The sequence below is a fragment of the Tribolium castaneum genome, chromosome 10 (assembly GCF_031307605.1).
Source record: "Tribolium castaneum strain GA2 chromosome 10, icTriCast1.1, whole genome shotgun sequence".
Classification (NCBI taxonomy): Eukaryota; Metazoa; Arthropoda; class Insecta; order Coleoptera; family Tenebrionidae; genus Tribolium; species Tribolium castaneum.
This window is the reverse complement of record NC_087403.1, coordinates 6545210-6563878: the sequence shown is the minus strand read 5'-3', so window position 1 is coordinate 6563878 and position 18669 is coordinate 6545210. Positions and strand designations below refer to the sequence as shown.

General features: G+C 39.5%; 3 protein-coding genes across 7 annotated transcripts; all 3 read right to left on the bottom strand.

Annotated features, from left to right (window-relative positions):
- Nucleotides 1–88: 88 nt before the first annotated feature.
- On the bottom strand, nt 89–8614 carry Kdm5 (Lysine demethylase 5). Its single transcript, XM_008201148.3, has 12 exons — nt 8469–8614; nt 7790–8049; nt 7519–7596; nt 7333–7471; nt 7127–7284; nt 6945–7079; nt 4590–4745; nt 4263–4541; nt 3640–4217; nt 3343–3580; nt 1038–3293; nt 89–990 (listed from the first exon to the last, which is right to left on the bottom strand). The coding sequence occupies exons 2-12, from the start codon at nt 8021–8023 to the stop codon at nt 520–522; spliced, it is 4722 nt and encodes a 1573-aa protein (XP_008199370.1). The 5' UTR covers nt 8024–8049; nt 8469–8614; the 3' UTR covers nt 89–519.
- A 1230-nt stretch (nt 8615–9844) lies between these two features.
- LOC107397681 (UPF0746 protein DDB_G0281095) lies at nt 9845–10844 on the bottom strand. Its single transcript, XM_015978606.2, has 2 exons — nt 10703–10844; nt 9845–10632 (listed from the first exon to the last, which is right to left on the bottom strand). The coding sequence occupies exons 1-2, from the start codon at nt 10718–10720 to the stop codon at nt 9934–9936; spliced, it is 717 nt and encodes a 238-aa protein (XP_015834092.1). The 5' UTR covers nt 10721–10844; the 3' UTR covers nt 9845–9933.
- Nucleotides 10845–10932: 88 nt separating this feature from the next.
- LOC103314649 (uncharacterized) lies at nt 10933–17750 on the bottom strand. Of its 5 annotated transcripts, XM_008201152.3 has the most exons (10): nt 16735–16853; nt 16468–16669; nt 16109–16190; nt 15814–15918; nt 13207–15431; nt 12872–13126; nt 11529–11729; nt 11414–11478; nt 11207–11364; nt 10933–11158 (listed from the first exon to the last, which is right to left on the bottom strand). In XM_008201152.3, exons 1-10 carry the CDS (start codon nt 16771–16773, stop codon nt 11080–11082), a joined length of 3411 nt encoding a protein of 1136 aa, XP_008199374.2. In that variant the 5' UTR covers nt 16774–16853; the 3' UTR covers nt 10933–11079. The 5 variants fall into 5 exon arrangements, with proteins under 5 accessions (XP_008199374.2, XP_064215484.1, XP_064215483.1 ...); XM_064359414.1 differs by lacking the exon at nt 16735–16853 and adding an exon at nt 17602–17750 and having other exon boundaries at nt 10933–11364; XM_064359413.1 differs by having other exon boundaries at nt 10933–11364.
- Between the last annotated feature and the right edge of the window lie 919 nt (nt 17751–18669).

Sequence of the window (18669 nt, the reverse complement as noted above, 5' to 3'; positions counted from 1 at the left end):
AAGTTTGAATTTGAGGGGGAGACTGATGCGGCCCTCTAGCGGGCGTGTGCGGGCAACCTTGGCGCCATTTTGTAAAGAAAACCAGCACTAGTATCCAAAAGTATTTATTGACAAAAAAAATTGCAAGGGCAATAAAGTTAAATATTAATACTTAGTACCTACTCAGTTTATGATAAAAGAAAAATTATAAAAATATACATAATCTCTAAAGCGCAGACTCGGTGCATAATCAGAATAAAAATAAATAAAGTTTCTTGTAAATAATTTAGCCGCAGTTCATTTATAAAAAAAATGTGAAAAACGAACATTATGAACTGTGGGTAAATTAACGTGTAAATACAGGACATTAACTACGTAGACTTAACAACGAAACCATAAAGAAAGTATAATAAAAGGTGTAAAAATGAAAATGATACATGAAAATATTTTTACATTTCTTATCGTAAATTATCACAACTGAACATTGTATACATTATCTATACTAAAATACTTGTATCAGTCCTCGCGGGACAATTATGACTAAAATTTGCACTGAACAGAGTCTTTCGAAGTGGAAGGCTGGGATAAAGTGGAACAATCAGAACTGATAGACGAGAAACTATCGACGGCATTGAGTGTTCCGTAAGCATTTTGTGAGCAGGTCATACAAATGTAATCCTCATCTTCGCAAATATCCTGCGCTGACAACCCGACACAGGCCATGTGAAACCACTTATCGCACCCACCGTCGCACTGAACCCAGTCGACGTTCTCTCCCGACGGCTTCAGACAGCCCGGTGCAGCGCAACTGTCCTCGTCCTCGTCCTCCGAGCCGGTGGACTGGCGCCGGCGGCCCTTGCGTCTTGTGCCCTCTTTCTTCCCTTGCGTTTCTTTGGTTTTCGGTTTGGACTTCTTGTTTTCGTCTTTCACCAGTTTGGACTTCTTCATCATTTCGACCTCGTCCGAACGACGCTTGCGGCCGCGCTTCGACGGCGCAGTCTTCGAATTCATCTACATTTCAATTTAAAAAAAAACTCGCGAACACAAATCATACTCACATCAAAATCGATCAAAATAGCCTCTTTCTCCGGATCCCGCGACGCTTGGAGCAACTTCCAGAGTTGGAAAGTTTCATCGAGATAAACCTCAAGCAAATCCCCTTCCATCAACAACTCCTCAATCTGCTTCCTGATATCTGAAGCGATTTGCAACTTATATTCTCCCGAGTCAAATTTCGGGAAATGGAGGGAGTAAGCGTGTTCTCCCATTCGGTCATCCGCCGAACCGTAACCCTTGGAGTCGTCTGACGAATCGGTGATGTTCGTATCATCCGACTTATCATCCGGGGTGACTCCACTGAAGGGTGCTATCTCTTGCACTCTTTGTAACAAATCGGGGTTCTTATATGCGCGCTTTAGCTCGCTCGAAATGATCTTCTCAGTTCTTTGCCTCGCTGCTGCTTCCGAATACTTCTGACTGAACGAAGCGAGTTTGTTTTTAGCTGCTTCCAGTTCCGGTTGTTGGATGAGTTGGCGGGCACGGTCTTGCCAGTTCATAGCGCGTTCAGTCAAACTCTGCAAAGCCTCGCCTTCCGGCACCCTGACAAAGAGCTTCTGCAAGGACATCAAGAGCAGGAGGATCGCGTCTAGACGTGGACGCTTGGTCCGGTAGCAGTTAGGACAGAGGAATTTACAGTCTTTGAATCCCAAATGTAGTGCAACACTCGTAAAGTTGCCTTTGTACTTTGAAGACGCGACTTTGGGAAGAGGGACGCAGTTTGAATGGAACCAATCTTTGCACAGCTCACACTGCATCATCAAGCCGAAAAGGCTGCGCCCGCAGACGCAAAACGAGGCACAATCGTTCGGGTCCATGCTTTTCTCCAAGTTTGCAGCGCGCACTGCTCGTATCAACTCCATTTCATTTTGTTCGGCATCCTTGAAAAGTGCTACAACGGTAGCAGGGTCCATGTCACTGGTCAGGTTGAAAATGCCATGCTCGTCCTCTTGATTCTTCTTGCGGCATTTCGAATTGCTGTTGAATTGTATTCGAGGCGACAGGGCTTCCATTAGGGTACAGGACGAGTTTTTGCGAAGGAACGCCCGACTTGTTTTCTCCTTCCATGCGTTCGCGGTCTCCAAAAACGACTCCAATTTGCTGACTTCAACCAAATGGAGCGCCAACTGGTGTCCCCTTTTAATCAACTCCTCCATGTCGTTGAAATAGGGGTAACACTCAGCCGAATTCATTTCTTCTAGCTGACGCAACCAGTCTCGAGACTTGTCCATGGCTTCAAAAAGGAACTCTTCAGATGGAAGATACGAATTGATTTGTCCAGCTTCTTTTAGCAATTTATCGACTTCGATAAGTACTTCGCTTCCGGTATCTTTGAGAATTGCTTGTGCTTTTTCCTCCCATTCTTCGCTTTTGGACAGGAGGGCTTGTAGTTCGCTCAATTCGACTTCAATTTCAGGATTTGGTGGTAGCTGAGTACCGGTTTTAATAATATTTTTAATTGACTCAAGTCCAAGAACTTCGGTTTTCTTCTTGTAGGACAGTACGTCGTTCAGCCAAACACACTGACGTAATCTCATTTTAACACTACGTAAATTCGGAAGTTCTATACACAGATTATTTCCTTGACTAATACATTGCTCTAAGTCGGAGAGTGAACATTCACTCAGTTTCATTTCGAGTAAAGCCTTGCTAGTTGTTTCGAACTTCTTCGTTTCTTCTAGTAAGTCTTTAATACTTTTAGCTTCTTCTAAAACACACACTAGACTATCCAATTCTTCGTGGAAAAGAATCAGTTCTTTAAGCGTCAGTTTGTATTTCGTGTCAGATGAGTTTCGAGTTCTTGTTCGCATTTTATTTAGATCTAGCTGTTGGATAACTCTTGCACATTTCTCGGCATCTTCGACCGCGTCGGTTAGAGTTTGAAGCAAATCACACTTCGGGAATTTCTTCCCGTCTGCTTCGTTGAGTAGAGCTTTCAACTCTTGTAACGTCAGTGTTTTGGGAGTTTTCGGATCTAAAGCATCCTTCACGCGATTGACCCAATGGTCGAACGACTCCGCCTTCAGTTTTAGGGACTTGAGCATCACCGGCAATTCATCTAAAGTGTAGCGATACCGTAACGTGTAATTCTCCGGGTTGCAATTACACAAATTTTTGTAATGACGAAGACAAACGAGAATGTCCGGTGAACACTTGCATGTTACCGCAGATAGGAAGCATGTCGTTTTGCAATGATCGCATTGCCTTTCGTCATCAGGAAGCAACTCAAAAGCCTCGCGCTCGGCATTAGACACTCCCTGAGAAGATCAAATGAACACACACTAAAGCACACTAGCCAAAACTTACCGCATCAAGCAGCGTCTTTCGCAAAGTTTTCTCGGTTTCGACCATTTGTAGCATGTCTTGATATGTAGCTGCGGCAATCGTCAGACCTAACTTATCCGGGTCCAGAGCCATTTTACACACTAACTCATCGTGGGAGAAAACGCAAAAACGGCGCAAGTTCGAATAGTGCAAGATGCACTCCCGGCCCATCCTCAGCCAATCAGCTGGTGCGAAATTGACAGCCTCGGCAAAATTATACCTAACAAAACAAACAAACAACTCCAAATCTGTAACAAAAAGTTATTTGGTTAAGGTTACCCCTGATTAAACCCGGCATGATACGCCCGCGGGAAAGTAACGACAAATTCCCCCGCGTGTTGATCCGTCCGAAACACAGGAACTCCAGCCTTCATCAAAATATTAGGGTTCATGATTGTGACCAACTGGTGCAGCAAGTCGGGCTGTGACTGGAACAGCTCGGGAGCGGCCGATTTCATCGTCTCTTCGAAGGCCTCGGCCATTTTCCCAGGAACTCCGTACCAAGTTTTGGCTTCGCCCCAATGGAGGTAATTGATGGAGTAGCTCCAATGGTCCTCGTTGTGCCAACAGAACGTCGCGAAACACATCCCGACGTACATCCACGGGACCTTCATCCCGGAAATATCCGCGTTAATGTACCCCAAAACCGAGTTCTCCAAAACCGGGAGGTTGTTCAAATTCCAGCCGGAATCGGCGTACTCCTTATCCCCAGGCAGGAGGTTCAGGGACGTTTTGGTGGGAAAGCCCGAGCCGTGGTCCATAGTGTGCAGATCGGCGCCGTACTCGACCGTCACGTCTTCGTCAATTGACGAGACAATGCGCCAGAATTCCTTCTCCACGACGTTTGTGGGCACCATCTAAAGCGTCTCGGTACAAAGCGCAGAGTCTTAGAAAATACTTACGTGAACCGGCATGTTGAAATACTCGGATTTAAACTGGTCGGCCATATCGCCGAATTGCTGCAAAGTGTACTCTCTTTGAGCTTGCTCGAAGCCGAAGGCTTCCATTGGCTTGGACACCTCCTCGGCCACACATTTCGGGCACCGCCAGTCCCCTTTCGGGATCTCGTTCAAGGGTGGCATCAGGCAAAAGGTGTGGTAGCTGTCGTCGCAGCCGTCACACAGCAGCATGTACTCTTCAGAATCGCCGCGGTTGCAATTGTGGCAGACGTACTTTGCCAACTACCGGAAATTTTTTACTACAGTCAACAACAGTTTGGTGTAACTTACAGGATCAAAGTCGTAGTTGACAGTTTTGTTGTTTCTTTTGTCATCGTCTTTGTCCTTGCTAATGGCTATTTTTGGGCCGGCGCCGTAGAATTGCAAACGTTTCAGTTCTTTATTGTCGTCTTTGCAATCTTCTTTGACATCGTCTTCGACTCTCGGCTGAAAAGTCCGTTTTGAACCGTTTCTCCGACCAGAGGCGGAAGACGGAAAAGTGTTATTGCGGGACCTTATTTCCACAGCGCAATATTCGATTCTTTTACATTTTGTAAAGATTTGCAAGAAAAATTCTATTTCTACCGGACCTCGTAAACGGAAATTTCACGAAATAATTTCAATCACGAACGAACGAAACACGTGCAGCGACTTTTCTTCGATAAAGATTTTGGAAATTGTACAAAAGTACTTCTGAATTAGACGTTTCTTCTCCATGTCAGAGATGGTATTTTTTTTTATAAGAAAAAACATAAATATATCTAAGAAAAACTATCCACAAATTTCAGTTGCAGATTTTCGAAAAATCAAGCAAAAACTAAAACGGGTTCCAAGTTAGCATTGGACATCCAAAAAAATCATCGCCTTTCATCTTTAGAAAGGTTTCAATGTTGGGCACCGTAATTAATTTAAAAACTCCCTCTCCGTAAATGTGACTAGTCGATTTATTCCCAAACAATTTTTTGCGGCCCAAGATAAGAATATTAGTTGCGTTTCCTCAGTTCTTTGCTCGCTGCTCTCGTGAACTCATCTATTTAATTACTTAAATTTAACTCGTAATTCAGGTTGTGCATTTGTGGTAGCAACATCTCAAAAGGTAGGAAAATCAAAATCGTTAATATTGTAGCAAAGATATTCTTTATATTGCGATTCATGTGTTGTGTTTGCATTATGTAATTGGCAATTCAAGTTGTGTCCCAAAATGTGCAAAATTTGCGTCTTTCGATTTGTGTACGTGTTTACAAATAAAATGTTGTCTTAACCTTAACATTTTTAGCTGAATTAATATTTATACTATTGTATTTTGAAAACTACAAAATTATTTTCTAAATAAGGCATTTATTCCTATTGTCGGAACAATATATTTTTTTTTTATATTCAAAATCTTTCCGATTAAAACTAAAACTGGGTTCCGATTGGAATTGTTGTTAATGGATACGGTAATTTAATTTAAAAATTCCCTCTCCGTTAATATGAATAATAAACTTTTTGTCGATTTATTCCCGAACAATTTTTTGCGGCCTGAGATAAGGCTAATAGTTACATTTGCCTCAGTTTCAAGTAATCATCGGTCAAAACTCGTCGGGCCGTGCGTTTAATTGTGATTGCAAGATTCCAAAAGGTAGGAAACCAAAATCGTTTTAAGGTTTCGGCAAATTATTCTTTATATTTCAATACATCAGCGTTGTTTTTTTAAGGAATTGGAAATTTAAGCTGTGTCTCAAAATATGTAAAATGTGCGTTTTTCGTTGTCGCTTCTATGTTTACAAATAAAATTGCGTATTATTCTCGTAACATGAAGATTAATTAATTTTTTTCAATTTTAATTCAATATTTGTACAAATGGAAAAATGTTAATTACAAATTAAATATTTTAAATAGAATTTAATTGCACAATTCATGTATTAATATGTACCACCTATGTGAAATGAAAGTTATGTGCTAAACTGCGAGTTTAAAATGAAAATGGAAAAAAATCCGCGAACAAAAGTGCATTTATGAGTTTTCACTAATGATTCACTGCAATCGCTGAGTGGAAAAAAGTTTTATAAACATTAAACCCTCTACTCTCAAATTATATAAAACAAAATAAGAATTATTTGTTGATATATTGGTAACGAAAGAACAATAAAGAACTTGAGATTTTGACATAGAATGGTTAGTGTGAAATAATATTTTTTTCATTAGCCTACAAGTTGTAATTTTGCGACTGTTCTTTTGTGGTGCAGTAATTCTTAAGAAAATAATTTTTCTAATTCGTCAATGAAAGAAAACAATTGAAGTCAATTAAGTATGCGAAAACATGTAACAACTGTAATGTAATTTTTGTTTTGTTTCCTCGAAAAAAATTAATTCTTATGCAATATCAGAAAGAATTAACTTGAATTACAATATCTCAAATAAATAAACACTGTGGGTGTGCCTTGATACCGCCTCGTATCAGCTGCCATTTGCGTCTTCGAAGATAAGAAAACGTTGAACAAGTGACAAGAGGTGCGACCTTATCGCAGATTCTACCCGCGAGATGCAAACAGATACTTACCTCTTCGTGTCTGCTAATAATAAAAATAATAATAATAAATGAATATTGCGCTTGGTCATTAACCGCCAATAACTTTTTCCTAATAAAAAAATTAAAATTATTACGTCGGCATCAAATCGTTTAGATCGGCGAGCGTGTTTCTCAGGTGGTGGTTTGATCGCCATTCGCCCCACAATCCCGTGCGGTTTATAGTCTTTATCAGCCTTCTCGCTTTCCTCATTTAAGGGTGATGTCATTTTCTAGAGAATTACAGTAGAAAAAAAAACAAATCCAGAGTTTTACTTACAAAATTCAAAGTTTTGCCTTGTTTGAAAAGATCAAACGGGTAAAGCAACCTCTCATAGTGCGTTTTTAGAATGGTCCCTATGCTCTTACCAGATGGGTACCCCATAGAGACCGAAATTTTCGACCACTTTCTGTCTTTGGTTACTTGGTCAAAACCACCTAATAAGCAAAAGTCCAACAAAAAATTACCCAGCAATTTGTAATTACCTTGACTTTGAACAATGCTGTGCAACGTGTACAGGTCAATACAGCGTTTTTCTACCATTGGGATTTTCAGTGTGGAACCTTGCAGTTCCCAGAATTTGGCGATTTGGTCGAGGAAGTTTAATTTGACGCGAGTTTTAGCCTAAGGTAACAGAATTAAAGTCGAACTTTGCTAAATCGGGGTAATACCTCTAATTCGTTAAGTCTCTGAATTCGTGGCGTAAATCTAAGTTTGTCAACGTCAACGGCAAAGGGCGGTTGCCAATTCTAGAAAACATATTCGTATTAAACCTCTATCAAACATGGTGGCTTTGCAGCCATAGAACCTCATGTTTCACTTGATTGCTAATGGAATTCTAAATAAAAATAGCCGAGGTTCCTGAGAGTGGTTCAAAGTCTATTCGGGTGCGAATTGATTAACAAAGTCGAAATAATTTCGATGGTCTCTTTTGTGACTTACTGGAGGCGGTTTGATCTTGCAAATGCCCGATCCCTCAGCATACTTCCTGATCTTGTTGATGTACTCGAGCGGATCGTTGAATTCCTCCTCGGTTGGGTGGAAAACGGGAGCCTCCGGTGGAGGCTCGAACTCGAAACACTCTTCTTTGTAGCCACAGCCCGAGTCTTGCTTCGGGCTGGTGTTTTTCGCGTGGTTTTTAGTAGGACTGGTGGGTTTATCCACTTTTGTAGTCATTTTGGGTAATTTTACATAATTAAGTCCTGGAAGAAAAACACGATGGACTTTTCGCACCGAGACACGATGGAAGTCACGGCCTAATCATCAGAGCTCGGGAAAAGTTACTTTCCAGAAGATTAGCGAGGTGCGATACCTGGCCGTCACAATAATCACGTTTTGTTATTGAAAAGGGGGCGATTTCACCCGATTCGCGAACCCCACACTTCCCGAACCCCGTTGGGACACTTTTTACACCAACTTGCCCGAATTTCGAGTATTTTTTTTCATTCTGAACCAACACAACAACATTACATGTAATAATATCCCCACCAGCCGTCATCGATTGCTTGAGGATCTTGTGAATAGCAACATAACAAAGATGGTCTACACAGAAATTTATAAATACACACGAAGATTCGAAATTCGGCCTCCGATTACACAAAACACCCCATTTCCTACTTACACCACGCACTTTGCTCCTAGTTCAGCCTCAAACACCTCCGTCCAACATTTTGCACCATAAATACCAACTTTTAGGTTAACTAGAAAGGTACGTGACGCATAGCTAACCAGCTAAGGCAGCTATTCCATAGAATATAGAACAGCAATCGACATGACCAACAATTCGCTGGCTTACTGTGCAGCAATTATTTCTGGGGCCTGTATTATTGGTTGCATAGCACTTAGGCTGATGATTGCCGTTGACCTTTATGAATTGTCCATTCTCGTTAAAAGTTTAATCAGATTTGTGAAATGGAGCACTGCTTTATTATTACGTAACAACAGGAGTTTAAACCCGATATTTTAGATTTATTGCTGCTTTTGCAAAATAATAGAAATGAACAGTGGCGGAGGTTTGACTATTGCGAAAGGGGCGGGGTTAGATTTAATTAGGTCATTGTCTGCCAAAACAAATTTTCGTTCAAACCTTGAAATTTATCATTTGTAACAACTCTATGTGTGCATTTTTTGTTTTATAAATAATAATATAAAGCAATTGTTTAGATTTTAATGATTTAGAAACAATTCCTAGATAACCACTATTTAATACGGCATCATGGATTGTGTTTGAAAAAAGTTAATTTAAATCTAATTCCTCTTCTACACTACACACAATTTTAAATCACCCTCTGCTCTGCAGTACTACAATTTTCTAAGTAATTTAATAATTCTCCCTGAAATTTATAAAAAGACTTACCAGCAGAAATTATGAACTTGAGCACTAGAACTCAAAAGTCCACTATTGGCGGCATGTTAACACCTCTCTTCCGTTATTAATCAAAATATTTGTGTCTGTATGCGATAGGAGAAATACTTGACTTATGAATTCACCATAATTGTGCGATTTAATAAAAAATTGATTAAGACATATTTTTGAAATTATTAATAGAATTTTAAACTGATTTACATTACATTTGATTTTTTATGTACCTAATTAATTTTTTTGGTTAATTTTCAAAAAATATTTTTTCTCAAATTTTAAATGAAACACTCGAGTTTAAAATCAAAATTTTTAGATTTATTACTTACTTTTCAAAAAAAAAATTTAATGAACAGTGGCGGAGGTTTGGCTGTTTGTTTGGCGTTAGGTCTTTAGGTCATTACCTATTAACACAATTTTTGGTATAAAAAAAATAAAAAAAGTAATGCAATTTCATGTAAATTATAAGCACCACCTGTGAACCGGTAGCGAAACCAAAACCGTTGTGCGGGAAATTTTTAAATTTTAAAGTAGACACGCCTCATTCTCTAGAAATTCTGTGCATTTGACTTTTTATGTAATTAATTTTTGGACTAATGAAGAAGTATTTGGTAACAATTTGTAATTAAACACAAGGATGATATTTTTATTTATTTAATCAATTTTGTTACATACTTTATAATAACAGAGTATGTGATGTAACAAGCAATCAAATTGATCAAATTCATTAGTTTTCCTTGTTTTCTTCGTCATTTTTCTCCTCCAATTTCGGCTCTTCTTTCTCCTGTTGATCCTCCTTTGGTTTTTCCTGCACTTCCTCTTGTTGTTCCTCCTGCTGTTTCTCCTGTTGCTCCTCCTGCTGTTTCTCCTGTTGCTCCTCCTGCTGTTTCTCCTGTTGCTCCTCCTGCTGTTTCTCCTGTTGTTTCTCCTGTTGCTCCTCCTGCTGTTTTTTCTGTTGCTCCTCCTGCTGTTTCTCCTGTTGCTCCTCCTGTTGTTTCTCCTGTTGCTCCTCCTGCTGTTTCTCCTGTTGCTCCTCCTGCTGTTTCTCCTGTTGATCCTCCTGCGGTTTCTCCTGTTGCTCCTCCTGTTGTTTCTCTTGCTGTTCCGTCTGCTGTTTCTTCAGCTCTTCCCTCTGCAGGTCCTCCAATATCATCTTCTTCTGTAGCAGTTCTTGCTGCTTCTTTGCCTCATCAATCAAATGGCGTCGCAGCTCACGTCTGTGTACCTCAAACCTTCTTCTTTCTTCACGCAGACGTTCTTCCATTCCTCTTCTTCGTTGCTGTTCAATAAAGCGTTGTTGCCTTCGTCTCTCCCTTTCTCTCTCCCGTTCTCTTTCCCTTTCTCTCTCCCTTTCGTTCTCCCTTTCTTCGCGAGCGCGTCGATTCCTTGTCTGCCTTTTTCTTCTTCTACTTTCAAAACGCGAAATCTGAAGCAACCACCAAATAGGTACCATATAAACACAACTACAATAAACACACACAAAAGAAAATACTTACATTAGAGCCATCATCCATTTTGAAACGCTTTTTTCGCTTTAGGAAAATTGACCACTTACTAGACTGCTCCTAATGAGTAAATGAATGCAATATGAAGACCGTCTGGATATTTATGTTTCATGAAAGTATTCAAACAAAAATTCTAAACAAGGCTCTTATTACAGATTAGGAAGAAATTATTGTTTTTCTATTCGTTTTCTTTGTTCATTGGAAAAGACCACCCAAACCAATATTTTAAACATTGTATTTGGCAAAGTTAACAAACAATAACAAATCTCTAAGTTCATTTTCTAACGTTTCAACAACATTAATACTTTGATTACAAATTCATAAAAAATGCAGTTATCATTTTATTCTTACGAGTATCCTATTTATCGCTATTTTTTCCCCTGGTTGATGGCGTTCCCAGTAATGCTTAAAATTTCCGGAAATCGTTTCAAAATTTCGGCATAGTGGCTAAAACGAGACAATAAGATAAAAAAATTCCAACTCGTCTCAATGAACCTATCATTAAATAGGCTTATGGCATTTCTCGGTGTCTCCGATTTTTGGTAATCAATTTTAGGTCGACTCAAATTATATCTTCTTGTACTCGTCCGAGTTTGTCTCGGTTCGATTCTGGAAGACAAGTTCCCGAGGGAGGGAACGCTGGAATCGCTTCTCTAAAACACATTGCAAAATTTTGCCATTTATCATTTTTTTTCCAAATACCCGCTGTTTTTTCCCCATTTTTGTTCTGGCAATATCTGGCAATCGCTGCTTCATAAACTCATTATCTACAATGTATTATTTACAATTTGGGGTCTAAAATATCGTCTTCGCTCACTTTCATCTTCTTCTTTATACTGGTCTTGTTTTGTTCCGATTTTTGGAAAATGAGACTTTTCATTGTCTTCTCCTAAACCAGAGTCGGACTGGCTTGGACAGGTGTAGTTTTTCTGAGAATCGGGGAATTTTAGACTCATCTCCAAGTCGGGAGCAAACTGGCCGTAGCTGTTTGTCCCGCTCACTGTCACGGACCATTCGCCTAACAAAATACAATCGAATCGAAAAGAATTTTCATTAATTATTCAAAAGCATTCACACGAAGCCTTAGTTTTTTTATTAAATTGTCTATTTAAAAATGTAAAGTATCAAAAAGACGCCTCATTTTAAGTATTAATTTGCTGACCCATTTTTTTAATTGCTTGGTATTGGTGTAAAGCAATTTTAAAAAGAACGTGTTTTTGTCAAAAAATCAAATTATTTCAGAAACAAAATAAAAACGACTAATAAAAATTTCTTTAACTATTTTAACAAATCACAAATTTTCACTGTTTGCTAAATATCTCACAAACTAGATTTATGGTGAAACTTGAATGTTTTGCAAACAAAAAATCATCGACTTATTCGCACCATTAATTTTCAGATTTTTAAATTAATTTCGTATTTGTTTTCCCAAACACTGGACCCGATTACCAATGTCCAGCTAATTGTATAAAATTGCTAGAATTTTATTTAATTCAAAATCGCCACTATTTACAATAGTCTCTGTGTAAGAGTTGCCGGCCCCTGTTTTAATTATTTCCTAAAACTCTTTAATTCCGTTTTTAGTACAAAAACAAGTGCAAAGGGAAATCAATAGTTATAAAACGAAAAAGAAAGCAAAGCATCCTCAGAAGCGAGAGATATATTTTTGACGTCTACGAGTACTTATAGTTTTATGAGAGTTCTTACGGCAGCAATAAAATTTTATTTTGGTATCAAATGTAAGTGTTTAAGACCACAAATTTAAATAAAACAATTTAAAAATTGTATATTTAATAAAAACAGTTTTTAAATCATCCATCTCGCATTTTGGCCAGGCAAGGACAATCAATAAAAGTAATTATTATTCGTGGGTTTTGTTAACAGGCCAAGGACACCAATTATGTGATAATGCGTCCAAAGATTTATTTTTAGTGTTTCTGCGAATTTCAGTTAGAAGGGTAGGATTAATATGCAGTCCGAATTTGTAAAATATCACTGTTTATTACATTGCGGTACAGATAGGTTTACATGGCATGCAAAAGTCATTAAATAAAAAATATAATTTATTCGAGAGTATTCACAAAATATCGTTTTACGTGTCGATAAAACAAGTGCACTATCAGTAAAAATTATTGCGATACGTAATATCGGATTCCTTACCGAACTGCTTAACTTTTTCCGTTTCGCTGACTTTATGCCTTATTTTCCTCTGGTTATACTTTTTATATCGACCGGTGGTCGGGGGCAGCGTTTTCGCCGGAATTTCACTGCTGGAGGAGCAGTTTCCATTCGATTCGTATTTGTCTTTTTTGACAACGTCATAAGTGACGTTGCTGTAGGCCGAAGTCAGGTCATTGTTATTCCCCGACTCAATTTCTTGCTTGCTTTCATTTTTCTTGTCAGCCAGTTTTTTCCCTAAATAAAAGAAAAATTCTACAGTGCGCTGGGCTTAAACTACGTGCACTACGGGTCCGCATACTTGGAAAGATTAATACCTTCATCGGAAGTACTATCAGGGGATCCCCGATTGTTATGCAGCATGTAAAACGTGATCCAACCTTTAGGAATCGAGGAAAAGTTTTCGTCCTTAACAACGGCCACGGCCGCTTTGCCCTGATACGCGCTCTTTTCTTCGGCGGGATTGACGTCATTGTTGTTCGAAACGTCGTTTTCGGTCGACGACTGGAACGACAGTTCCTCGGGGATCGCGTCAAATTTTTGACTAAACTTCGCCTTCGCTGACTCAGCCTGGGATTCCTGCACCGGCGATTTGCTGCCACTCACTGACGCCTGTATATCAGGAATATTTAAAGTTTCTATTAATATATTTGCGATGAGTTGGTCTAATTTGGGATCAGTGATGGGAACGCAGTCCAAGTCTAAAAAAGCCGGTTTTTCGGCTTTCGACTGCTTTTGGTTTATTTTCGGCAACTTCTGGTTGACCAGGACCGGAATTTTCGACTTTTTCGATAACTTCTCCAGCTTTTCCGAGTTATCGACGCACTCCATGATCTCCAAAATTTCGATTCTCTTATTCGTGTTGTTAAACTCCGTTTTGTGGTAGATTCTGCGAGGGCCGCAGTCGTACACGTATTCGTTCTTGGACGTGTACAGCGGCGTCAACTTCTCGTTTTTGTTCCTGACCTTCGGAACCCAAAGTTTCTGCTTGGATTTGGTGTAGTTTTCGTCCTTAATTGACTTGCGCTTGACCGATTTTTGGTCATCGATTTTAATTCTTCTAAATGACTCGATGCTAGGCAGGAGCGGTTTGCTCCGTTTTTTACTTTTACCGTAATTGACTTCAGGGAGAGGTACGCTATTTAAGTTGATATCGGCGCCGTTGTGAACGATACAGTGAATGTGATTGCCGTTTTCGCTTGCACTAATGTAGTTACTATCAGATCTAGATGAGCTCTGCTTGCTCCTATTTCTTTCTTCTCGTTTTTGCTGTCTTCTAACTAGGCGGTCCCTAACTTTTTGAGGCAAATGATCCGAAACTGGCTTAAACTCAGTCCTGGAATCGATTTCAATGGGGATGAAGAACGCAGTGGGCTTGCTAGGTTTCTTATCACTATTATCGGGAAGCTCTAGCGATATGTCACTTTTGTTAGCGATCACTTCGTTCTGCATGGGGTCTGTTCGCAGTGACGAAGTGTCCTCCAAACTGTCCACTAAACTGACAGTGTCTGATTCCTTATCAGTGGACTCCCCTGATGATATATTAACCTCCATTGATGAGGTTTGCGGTCGTGCCGAAAAGCGCGGAACGGCGATTTGGGGGGCTTCCGGGGGCTTGCTGTACGGGCTCCCGGCCCCCACGTTGCTGATCATACATTTAACTATGCGACTGTGTTGCGAATTGTCCTCACTGTCTTTCCTTTTGAGGTAAAAACTCGGGATTTGTTTCACTTGTACGATATTAGATTCACTCGAAACGTCACTAGAGTTTTTCACGTCTTGCATCACTTGGTTAAAAATTAGGTCTAAAGTTGATTGGCTGAGCTGCACGTTTGAGATGACGTTAACGTTGGTGGTGCCGATGGTTTGCGTTGCCGTTTCGTTGGCCCCTCTGAGGTGGTACCCCTGGTTCGACGCTTCCGTGTCTTCAAGAACGTCCTTCCGAATTTCGGACGGAGTCGAGTTGTTGTTCGAAGTCTCCGTGTAGTTTGAATTGCTGTTGGTGTAGGCTGAGTCCGAATTGTCCGAGAACGTGGTGTAGCTCGTGTTGGTGTACCGGGTGCTCGTTTCCGTCTCCGTTGTCGTTTTGGGGGTGGTGGTGGTGCTGGTTTTGGTGGTGGTGGTGCTGTCCGTCTCGAAGTGCCTCTTTTGGTGTTTCGGCGAAAGTCTTCTCGAGTTGATGTTTTTGTGTTGCGGCGAAGTCCTGGACTCGTTGAGGGACCTCCTGCTTTGCGATTTAACGAGGTGTTCGGGGGACGAATGCACCGAAGTGAGCGAGTGAGTGGACCTTCCCGAGCACAGTTTTCCGTAGGAGTGCTGCCATTCGTGGAAGGTCCCGGAAAATCGGGTGCTTGGTAACGGCTTGGTGTGGCTCCAGAGGCGCCTCAACAGCGTTGTTTTTCGCATCAAGTCCGGATCGCGCTTCCGGTTCAAGTTTGAATCACTCCCGGCGTCCATTTCGCCGCGATAAGTGTAGATTTTTGCTTCGGATTGGGCAATTTCGCTGTCTTGGGAGTCGGAGCGCTGTTGCGCCAACATGTGCCTTATAGAGAAACGCATTTTAGTTACTCGTAAAATCAAATATAAATAGGGAAGGATATGGGTTGGGGAAAGTACCGAGATCTAGTTTTATTATTCCATTACACACGTACTTTTATTGCCTTTAAAATTCTACATAAAAATTTAACAGGGACGCGACAGACGATTTCAGATCAATAGTTCTATTTATCTGAAGTAAATTACGAACGAGTTCAGGTAATGTCGCCGGAAAGCTGCAAATTTTCTTTAAATAAATTAGTAATAAAAACACCGCCGGAGATGTGCGTGACCTACACTTTCATCGATTGCTTGCCTCAAGGAGGGGAATTTCGACTATACCTAGACTGAGTCACCTTTTGCGATCCAATTGCAAAAAACGTACTTACTTTCGCATTATTGTTTCCGGTGCGCTTAGTCTTCTTCGCAGCAGGACAGGTGAAAGCGTTTCGTTTGAGTTGCTTTTGCTCCATTTCTCATCCATCGTGCAATAACTGAAAATTGAACAAAACTTCGACATGCTCTCTTGCAATAAATAAATAAAGCACTATTGATTAATAGACACGTGTTGAAACGCAGAAGTTACCTTTAAAAGCGAGCGCCTGCAGGAGCGTACTGAAAACTGAAAAAGCTCGTGTCTCGCCGCAGGAATTTATAGTGCGCAAAGATTAAGTGAAGAGTTACCTTTGCGGATTCCAAGCTTTGCGTATCTCTTCGAGCACCTCCTGCAGTGTTAGACCCCTCCTGGCGCGAGTTTGGAAAAATCCTGCCGGTGGTAATAAAAATTAATTTCACTGAAATCACAAATGGTGAAGCGTTTCGTGTTTGTGAATAAAATAGAATGCAGGGTCGATATTTGTATGAGTTGAGTGATCCATACTCGATATAGTCGTCTCACTTCAGTTTCGTTTTTTCCGAGGAAAGCGTCTTTGTTTTGCGATGACCACAATTTGTTTATTTTAGACAAATTTGGGGTCAAGGCCCGTGCCGGCAACTGTTGCACTGATCAAATAAATCTATTGTGTGCGAGCTTTGTTACTTGCCTGATAAATATTTGGTTAAGGAGTTTGAGGACCGCCGATTGACGGCTTTGAAACGTGGACGCACGGAGAGAAGTGAAGAGCCGCCGCGACGCCAGCAACGGACTGAAAGGCGTCGAGACGCCGACCTTTCAGGAGGACGTGTAAAAGCTCTTATTGAAAACGGCGGCGACAAGCAGAACACACACAACGGATTTTTGGACACCTAGAATTTCATTATTTTGACTTAATCGAAGCGGGATCGATGCGAGGCGGGCGTTTTTTACTTACAAAGAATTGGAATAAAGATAGGGAACATCTGTGGGACATTTTTGGTAAAAGGAATTTTTTCTGGAAATTTCTGAATAATTCACAGATTAGACAAGAATAGGATTGATACGGGATTTTCTAAAGCCTGCATTTCATTGAATGAATATTTGATTTATGCTTAACAAAGGAAATAAGATTATAATGGTTTACATCACAGATAAAGAAAAATAAATAAAACGCAAAAGATACAACTATTTGATAATATACTTTGACAGCGGGGTAATTTATTTACTGTTTGGAAACAAAGTCGTCCCAGATTTCTAAATTTGCGTCAAGTGATATTTCCGGTTCTCTCAAACGTTCCTATCAAAAAACGGTATATTTAGACCCTCAAGTTAATTGTTACGAAAACGGTATTAAACGATGTTATAAATAATACCAAATATATGAAATTTTACGATGGAACACTTGCGGATATCGACAAAATGCCCGTATTACGACCCATAATTTTAATTGAAGTGCGCTTTTTAAGTACTCTTAATACTCATTTCTTGAAATTATTATGCCTCTAATTAGTGCCTTAAATACGCAAAGCTATAAAGTATTCTTGTCATAGATATGCAGAAGAGAGCGTAAAAGCGATGGAGTTATTGCGTGAACGGACGTAGAGAATTTTTTTAATAAAAGTTTTATTAATTTTTTTTATATGCACGTGTATTATTTTGCACAAATTTTAAAACGCAGTCAATGACAACATAATTAATAAGCGGCTTTTTGTTTTGTGGGACCAATAATTATTTTTTCCGCTTTTTTAAATGAATTAAAGTAACTTCCGTATTTTTACCCCCAGCTAAAAAATCAAATTATTGTTTAAATTATTAGAAGTACCTTGTCAGAATTGTCGTCACATAACATTTTGCAATTTTTACACCTCAACTCACTCACACATTTGAAAAAACAAATTAATAAAAGTAATAAAAGGCGTTTTTAAAATTTCACACAATATAAACGTGATGGGAACTAAAACTTGAAGCACAAAGACGTCGCGGTCGCGAAAGTAGACTCAACTTTTTCAAATAACCCTTTGTGTTATCGATATTTGGGAAAGTCGACCGGTATCAGGACGTGCTCTTCCCTAAATTATTTGGGTGAAATCAATATGCGAAGGAGGGCTTGTCAACAAACTGGGTAATATACTCGAACACTATATTTTTAAGCCCAAACATTTGAATAAATTTTATTAATGGACCAATAATCCGAATTTGTAGAAACAAAAACAAACCTATTTATTTTCAACGCATCCTGTAAATAGGTACTACGAAAATTTGAATTTTTTGCGAATGATAAGGATATTTTTAAGTATTTGGGATTTTATCGGTACCCTTACGGTCGGTGCTTATGCATAGCGCTCGTGATTAGGCGATGAATAAGAGACATTTTTCCCGGTGAATTGAGGCATGCAAGAATCTGGACAATATGCTGTGCCAAAAAATTATTAAAATATGACTTCAAACAAATTATTGCCGTATTTTCATAATACAAAATAAATATGTTTTTGCTAACGATCCTCTTACATTTCATGTATGTGATCACATGATATGACTGACTCTTTCCTAATTTGTGGTACCTCTAAGTCGTTTCTAAGTCTTCATTTTAAGTAAAAAAATATTAATACGATTACGCAATTCACTAATGAATCACTCTGATATGTGGTAGGTGTCTGCCTATGTGTTAGAAAGAGTTGCCTTCTGCTTGATTTGTTGTCTCATAAGTAATTTGATCAAAATTTTTTCTGACATAACAGCTGATAAATACGAAGCTATTTTTGTCAGTCATCAGTTCACAGTAAATCAAAGCAGGTGTGTCTGCTAATGTTTTAACGCTTTTTTGTAATTAGTTGCCCAAAAATTGTTTATTTTTGAAAAGTTCTCGTTTACTGTAAATGTGCTAAAGCTC

Coding starts and splice junctions, on each gene's coding strand:
- Kdm5 (XM_008201148.3), bottom strand. CDS start 8,023: ATGACTACAAAAGTGGATAAACCCACCAGTCCTACTAAAAACCACGCG. Junction 7,597..7,789: donor GCAAGATCAAACCGCCTCCA/GTAAGTCACAAA, acceptor TATGTTTTCTAG/AATTGGCAACCGCCCTTTGC. Junction 4,218..4,262: donor ATTTCAACATGCCGGTTCAC/GTAAGTATTTTC, acceptor GAGACGCTTTAG/ATGGTGCCCACAAACGTCGT.
- LOC103314649 (XM_064359413.1), bottom strand. CDS start 16,773: ATGTCCCACAGATGTTCCCTATCTTTATTCCAATTCTTT. Junction 11,730..12,871: donor GGAAAAAGTTAAGCAGTTCG/GTAAGGAATCCG, acceptor GTATTTTGTTAG/GCGAATGGTCCGTGACAGTG. Junction 11,365..11,413: donor AAATGGGGAAAAAACAGCGG/GTATTTGGAAAA, acceptor AATGTGTTTTAG/AGAAGCGATTCCAGCGTTCC.